This window comes from Numenius arquata, chromosome 4, assembly GCF_964106895.1.
Source record: "Numenius arquata chromosome 4, bNumArq3.hap1.1, whole genome shotgun sequence".
NCBI classification, from domain to species: Eukaryota; Metazoa; Chordata; class Aves; order Charadriiformes; family Scolopacidae; genus Numenius; species Numenius arquata.
Genome location: NC_133579.1, coordinates 64,338,489 through 64,346,440, shown reverse-complemented (window position 1 = coordinate 64,346,440; position 7,952 = coordinate 64,338,489). Strand labels below are relative to the sequence as shown.

The 7,952-nt window shown below is 47.5% G+C and overlaps 1 protein-coding gene across 4 annotated transcripts in view; it reads left to right on the top strand.

The window, feature by feature from the left end:
- The first annotated feature begins 2,214 nt into the window (after positions 1 to 2,214).
- Positions 2,215 to 7,952, top strand: part of GMPR (guanosine monophosphate reductase) — a 45,504-nt gene continuing 39,766 nt past the window's right edge. The window contains exons 1-2 of one of the 4 annotated variants that reach the window (XM_074146378.1): positions 2,215 to 2,639; positions 7,487 to 7,606. In XM_074146378.1, coding sequence (XP_074002479.1) covers positions 2,553 to 2,639; positions 7,487 to 7,606 — 207 coding nt within the window. In that variant the 5' untranslated portion in view covers positions 2,215 to 2,552. The remainder of the gene's footprint in view (positions 2,640 to 7,486; positions 7,607 to 7,952) is intronic. The other 3 variants (XM_074146380.1, XM_074146379.1, XM_074146381.1) reach the window with 3 other exon arrangements.

The following is a 7,952-nucleotide window of genomic DNA, read 5'->3' as shown; positions in this document are numbered from 1 at the left end:
CTGGGGATTTTTTTAAATTTTCAAGATGACCAGAGCTGATCTGAGACACCCAACTAGTCTGTTGGTATCTGTGCATGGAGAAAATATTGGGTATTAACAGATACTGTAATCTACAGAAAAATAGCACAGCGAGTTCTGTGAGTGGAAACTAAAATTAAAGTACTGGAAATAAGGAACAGCATCAGGCATGGATTTTCTGGGGCTTACAAGTATCACTGCTAGCCTCCATCTCCTACTCCCCACGACAGTGCCGACCTTTTGCATTCACAGTGCAGCGCAGTGGTTTATTTCTTTCTTCTCAGCATCACATGCCTGCCATGAGGGCAAAGAGAAGACATGGTGCCAGGCACAGACAGAAGGCATTTGTTTTTTCTCCATTCTCAGTCCTCTGCTACAGGCATGTCACTTTCACAGGACCCATTCTCATCGGTACTCTCTGCTCCGGAACAAAATGTTAATTTATCACTGAACAGTAAATGGTGGGAGATGTGGCTATCTGTTGGAAGGATAAATTTTAGTAGTTCTGTTATGTTGTTGAATCCAGTGGAGCAAGCGCCAAGTCAATGGCCTCTGTTATGAAGATGAGACTAATTATACCAGGTGCTGTTTTGCCTGAGTATTTCTGCAGGAAATACCCGCAGTGACAAGGCTCTCCTGGAACATTGTATCTTGGGTTCTGAAGCCTCAAGGCTTCCTGGAAACCAGATTCAAGGCCTTTAAGCCTGGACATTCAAAACTGCGAGCACTCAAATGCCCTGACTGCTGTGTAAAGCCTGGGCCTCATGCTTGGGCATATTGAATTATCTGGGACACTTGGGTAAAGAGGTAAAAGATCTCTGCTGGAAGCAGGGTGTTGACTAGACATGTGCAACTTTCAGATAAAGAACAGGGCATTGCCTCATCCTGCAATGTGTCTGAGGAAGGGAAGCCAGCCATGATCCCCCCCCCATGCTACAGTTTCCAGTCACTGACAAGGCTTTGCTCATGTGTCTTCCATAGAAGTCCAAACCTTACAACTTACTGACTTCATAATTAAATAAGACTTCAAGGCTCAAAGCTCCTGTGAAAGTCATCTCACATGATGTCTGGTAACCCTTGCGTTGATCCCTGTGCCAATAGATGTAAACAGACCCAGTAATTCTGCTTCTATGGGGGTTTTGCGACTGTGTGTTAAACAGTGGCTAGCCGGGGGAGCCAAATCGGGCTCCTCTATGCTACGGAGGGCAACCCCCCCCCCCCCCCCCCCCCCCGCATTGCTTCTCTAAATGTATTAAAATAGGACATTATTGTGCAGAGGCAGCTCCAGGTGGCTGGTGCTGTAACTGCTCTCCTATGACCAACCAGCTGCACATTTCTCAACGTTTCTAACGCCAAAAACATGCACCAGCCCTTTGCTCTGCAGTCAGGTGGGGAATCAGCTCGGGGGGTCCCAGAGCCAGGAAATGCTCTGTTTTATCAGAGGATGACGGGCAGGGAGGGGGCCAGGTTAGGCCTCAGAGTGGAGCGCCCCGGAAAGTCAGATTTCCACCGGAGCCCAGGGATACCAACGGCTGGCCCTTTGTAAGGCTGGAACCAAAACAGTTTGATTTTTTAATTTGATTTGAATTTCGATTAAATATCAGGAAGAAATTTTTCACTATGAGGGTGTTGAGACACTGGAACAGGTTGCGCAGAGAAGCTGTGGATGCCCCATCCGTGGAAGTGTTCAAGGCCAGGCTGGATGGGGCTTTGAGCAACCTGGTCTGGTGGGAGGTGTCCTTGCCCACGGCAGGGGCTTGGAATGAGGTTATTTTTAAGGTCCTTTCCAATCTAAACCATTCTACCATCCTATGGTTTTAGACCGTTTCGGGCAGACACCCGAAAACCGTTGGGCAGCCTCGCCACAGCCCCCGTCGGTGTGGCCACCTCAGGGCCGCCCCCGCGCCGGGCGGCGGTTGGTCGCAACCGTTGGCCCGCAAGCGCCGCTCGGGCGGTGGAAGTTGGGGGGCACGGGGGGGGGGGGGTGGGGGGAAGATGTCAGCTCAGCCCCTCAGCGGCCGCCCGGTAGAGGGAAGCGGGCAGCGCCCTGTCGCGCTGCGAGCTCCTACACCCGGCGGCGGGGCCGGCGTGTGCCGTCTCGGTCACATGGAGGCGCCATTGCCTCTGCCCTTGCTTTGTCCTTAAGGCGGCGGTGCTGCCGGTGGTGCCCGCGCCTCGCCCCGCACGGGCGGCTGCGGGCGGGCGCCGCGTCCCCGTCTTCTCTCCCCCCCCCCCCCCCCCCCGCACCACCACACACATAACGCCCAGCCCGCCGAAGGAGCAGGGGTGACCACGGCGGGAGAAGGGGCAGAGGGCGGCCGGCTCTCAGCTAAAAACAACCCTCTCCTAATAAAGCGATGGGGCTCGGGCCGAGCCGCCGCGCTCCCCGCGCCCTATAAATACGCTCGGTGGGCGGCCGGCGGGCTTTGGCCGGCGCGGCTCTGCAGGCGGCGCGGTGCAGCGGAGCGGAGCGAGTGCAGCGGGGCCGCCACTGCCGCCGCCAGGAGAGCCCGGGCCCCCGCCATCCCAGCAAGATGCCCCGGGTAGACGCAGACCTCAAACTGGACTTTAAAGATGTCCTGCTCAGACCTAAAAGAAGCAGCCTCAAAAGCAGATCAGAGGTGGGGACATTCAAACCCGGCATGTTTGTTTTTTTTTTCCTCCGTTCTCAGCGCCTAACTTCCTCACCCCTCCTTCCCTCCCTGCTTTATTTTTATTCCCCGGTCTAACGTAGCAGTGCCCTCCCCGATCGAAACGCCCTCTGCGTGGCGGAGGGGAGGGCGGTGGGAGGAGGGGGATGCCGTTGCTCTTGGGAGGAGGGGGCCGGGGTTACGGAGCCGGCTGCGTATTCTCCCACCCACCCCCCCCTCCGCCCTCGCGGCTTGGCGAGGCGAGCCCGGGCGCAAGCCGGTGCCGCGCTGTCCTCCCCGCTCCTCAGCAAAAATAAAAAGAATGGCGGGGGTAGAGAATTATTTGCTCCTGACAGGTGCCTCTGCGGATTTCTGCGGCGCTGAGCGGGGGGATGACCTCCGGTTTCCGTGGGGGGCTGCCTGCCGTAGAGGCGACGGTGAACCGAAAGCTCTGCCCAAGCCCCTTCCCCGGGTGTCCGGTTACGGGCCCCGCAGCTTGGGCCGGTACAAACCCGGGGCGGGGGAGCAGGACGGGCCGGTAGGCATCTTCGCTGTCAGCCCAGGGGGTTGTGGGCAGTGCGTCTATCGAGTTACTGACGTACTCTTTTTAAAAAATTAGTTGTAATGATAAAAAAACCCCAACCAGCAGAGACGCTGAGGAGCGCTTCCCGCGGCACAGGGTGCCCTGGGTTGGCATCCTGTCAGTTGGAAACGGGTGGTGGGGTGCGTTTCACCCTCATGTTAACCCTCCCTCCCCCCCCCGGCCCTGGCTCCTGCTGCTGTGGGACGAGCAGCAGCCCACCCATACCCCTGTGGCCTGAGCTGCCCAGGGCTCCGCATCCCTGCTGGCCCAGGACCACTGTTAGCCCAGATACTGCTGTAGTTATTTCTCAGCAGGGATCAGGAAAGACCCCCCAGGAAATCCCCATGAGGATTGCCTGTACAAAAAAAGATGGCTGCCTCAGGACTGAAGGTGCCTTCTCATTTACCTCATGTAACCCCAAGGCTAGCAAAGGATTTAGTTTGACTAATGAAGGAATTACATTGTGTTGGGGGATGGAAAGAGGATTAAGCTTTTCTCCAGGGGAAGTGGAGTTGTAAGAGAGAGAGAGAGATGGAGGCAAATCAAGTGAGGCAGAAAGACAAGACTGGAAAGGGAAGCGGGGTAGCCATGTTTATTACGGCCTATGGCCAGGGATTTTGAAGGCGACAACTAGGCAAAACTTTTTTACCATTATGAAGGTGTAAGATTGGAGTGGCCCTCTCAGTAGAAATGTAATTTCAGGCTAGTAGTTTTTAATTTACAAAGAACGGTGTCCTGGCTGAGTAACTCCTCATTGTGTGCTGTTACTGCTCATAAGGCCTGTGGGCCCTTTCCAGCCATTTGCTTGGGGACCTGTGGTCCCTCTTCAAAATTCACTGTGCTGGCCTGGCAAACAGGTGGAGCTGTGCTCCATCAAGTGACACATGGCTCCTTCAAGTGCAGTGTTTCATATATTTAGCTCTGTGCAGGCTGTGGAAAGAAGATCTGCTGGGAAGGGAAAATGATAGGAGGAACATGAGCTGATATGGCAGGGTTGTAACGGGTGGCTATGATGAACTGTTAAAAACATTTCACATGAGAAAAAGTGCATGTCATGAGGAGGGTCAGTGGAAACTGATGAAGGTTAAGAAATTGGACACCATCACTGAGGCTGTAGCAACAGGAATAAACAGTGTCTGTGAGAGCCAGAAATGGACAGCCCCAGTCTGCTTCAAAACAAGAATATAAATAAATAGTTCTGGCAGAGGAACAGAGGCAGCATACTACAGTGCCTGTTACCCAGCAAGCTGCTGCTTTGAAGCTTATATCAGCAAGCATCTGCTTCTCTGGTGTGAATGCCTCATTTTGCGCAAGCATAGTTTTTTATGGAGTAACTAGGATTAAGTCAGCTTCTTAGGCAGTTTTGGGTGTTTGCAGCGCTTTGTGTAGCTCTGCTGTGTTGGTATTTGTTTTTGATTCTTTGCACTATCTTCATTTTCTGTCATTGCTTTCACTTTTTGAAAAGATACCAGACAATTTGAAGCTTGAATTCAAGTGTCAAAATTGGTTAAAGCAATGATTGGATTGGGAGCAGAATTATCTGTCTGTGGGGTCTTGGTACACATGTAACCTGCTATTCTTGCCTTTGCTGGACTTGCCTCAGCCGTTTACGTTCACCAGACAAGTGTCCTATAGGAAGTCTGGTCATTAAATAAAATTTTTAAATTCAAGTAAGTCCAGGGAGCTTTAACGGAACAGCAAATGTCCTAGTACTTTCATATGTCGAAGGTCTAGGTAGGAGTTATAACATACATTTCATTATTTTCTTTCTAAAGAAACTTTTACTGTTGTTGAGTGATGGTGAGCAATCCTAGAGTCAGAAGTTATTTTCTCATAATGCATAGAACAATAAGCTATAAATTAGCTGTTACCACTCAGCAAAGAGGCAAAGAGATGGTCAGAAGTGCTACTAGAGAAACTAAGGAAAACTAGTTAGCTTTGTGATACTCCTCGGTATGTTCATCTTGAGTACACAGTTCTGGTGATCCCTTCACAAGAACAGCATAATATGCTAAAATAGGTACAGAGAACAACAGCCAGGATGATACAGTATTGACTGGTTTCCACATGAGGAAAAAAACATACTAGGATTATTCAGTATGAAGAAGCAGCAACTGTGGAGGATATGCTAGAAGTCAATGAAGTGAGGAGTGGAATGGAGAACGTGAAACTAAGAAGTGGCCATTGATTGTCTCTCACAAAACAAGAAGTAGGAAGTACTGAATGTAATTATCAGGCAAAGGTCGTAGTTTTTGTGCAATGTATAATTCATCTTCAGAATTTATTGCTATGGGATATTGGAGAGGCTAAAGGTGTGAAGGATTAAAAAAATTACAAGGCAGGTCCTTTGTCCGTGAGCAGGTATTTAGCACAATGGATTGGAGAAGACCTTTGTCTTTGAAGATCTCTAAACATCAACTTCTTGGGACCAGGGAAGGTAGGCTAGGGAAAGAGTCTTGCAAAGCTTGCCTCGTTATTGTATTCCCTTCCCAGACATCTGGTACTGAGTATTTGGAGAACTAGAACATAAACATCTCCAACCCAGTGTGCCATTTCTCCTGTCCTTACAGAACAAAAGCCTCATTAGGGGAAGCCCTGCAATTTTGTCTCGTAAGTGCCTGCCGTTAAAGTATTATCGGTTGTGTGGATAATTGCATTACATCCATCTGGCCGACTGGCTAAAGGAAGTCGTATATGAGAAGTTACAGTAAGCAGAGATGAGAATCACTGAAAGAATAATGGCCTTGTATTCCCTGCGTAGCTTTGCCTCTTGCCTCAATCTTTTCTTAAACATACTGTTCTTTTCCTTTTAAGTTCATTTGAAAGAGATGTTTTTCCTCTGTAAAACTCTAAGGCAGTGGTTCTGGTACTATTGTCCGTGTAGAACTAGTTGTGTGATACCCTGTCCTTTTTTCCTTGGTTCTAGTTAATAAATTGCATTAAAGGTGAATAAAATGCATTAAATTTTCATACTTATTTCATACCTAGCTGCTTCATACAATTTTCTCATGTTATCTGCAGCTGAAATTCCCATGAGAATGTTATGTAATTAGTGATGAGTGGAGAATTGGGCCTCTCTGATAGTAAATGACAAGAAGGGTGAGTCTCCATTAAGTTGTATCTTAGCTTGGTCACCAAAGTGACCCTTCCTTTATGAGCTTATTTATGACCTGTTTCACAATATATCACTGAGGCACCAAGTTCTTTCCCTTAACAAATCGATAATAAACCCCCCACCATATTAATCAGAATGTAGCCTGCAATATGACAGTGCTCAAAATACATTGTAAATAAATAATAAAAGTCCTATATTTTTTATATTGCTTCCTTTCTGGTGATGGATTTCAGTTCAGTTCAGGTCTCCGAATGTTCCTGGATTAAGGGGAGTAAGGAGTAATGAAAACTGTGAAAGAGCCTTAATTTTCATCATTGCTAAAGAGACTAACCTTATATCTTACAGCTGTGCATTTCTTAGGTTTTCCTTTTTCCCTTTTGCAAGATGCTAAGTAGACCAGTGGGAACTGATCTAGATTTGGTATTACCTTTTGCAAACAAATGTAAGGAACAAAATGCCTGATGTTACCGTGATCATTTCAGGATGCTGAAGAAGCATCCTTCACCTTCACTTTGAAGGTGAAGGCTAACATAATTGTGAGAAATTAACTTAGAAACTAACAGCCTCATGATTTAATAAGCCAGGGTATGGTTGCTCATATTGTAGGCAAGAGTGCTGGTAACCATAGCCAAAAGTAAGAGCTTGAATTTGAGTAATTATATTGTCATTTACATTAAAGATTGTGACAAAGCCCTCTATGACAAAGGGAGTTCCAGTTCTGACTTCTGTGGAGTTAGGACTTCAACTTGGGTTTCTCAGGCAGCCAAACGAACAGCTGAGGTTACTTCTGTACAAAATAATCCCCAGTCCTCATTTTCCTTTCTTTCCTTTCCAACCCCTTCTGACTTGTTGTTTGGTTGTGTGTTTTGTTTTGTTTTTTAATTTTTATTTTCTTTTTCTTAAGCAAAAACACTCTTTAACACAGAAAAGATTATTTTGCTTTTATATTTTCTTTCTTATTTGGAAGGCAGAAGTTGTAACAAAATAAATAAATTGAGGTAATAGTGGAATGAAAGGAAGAAGAACAGGAAATGTGAGGAAAATTAAGAAGCTGCGTCCAAACCTGCTGTAACTGAAGTCAGTGGTAAAACTCTTGTTAGGTGGCAATCACTTAAAAGAATGTGTGCCTATTCATTGCAGGTCGACCTCACGCGCACCTTCACCTTTCGCAACTCCAAGCAGACATACACGGGAATTCCCATTATAGTGGCAAACATGGACACTGTGGGAACATTTGAAATGGCCGTGGTTATGGCAAAAGTAAGTCTTGCTTTTCATCTGTGCAGTAATTGGGAAGCCATTGGGTGACAGTGAGCAGCCCTTGTTAATTTTTAGCTGTTTGTTGGAGAACAGGGGGGTGTGAGTTAAAAAATCCAGAACAAGAAGGTGTGATTTCACTGCAAAGCAGCTGTGCTTTTCCAGCAATACAGTTACCACAGAGAGCTCCAGATATAAGATAGTTTCAGTGGAGGTGCTTACTGGGAAGCTTCCATCTTGGATGTAGCTCAGCTTTAGTGGAGCTTCTAGAGCTCCTAGAGCTTAGTTTTTGAGGTGTATATTGTGTTCCCTTTGAGAAAAAAATTATTAGCCGACAACAGTTTTTAAA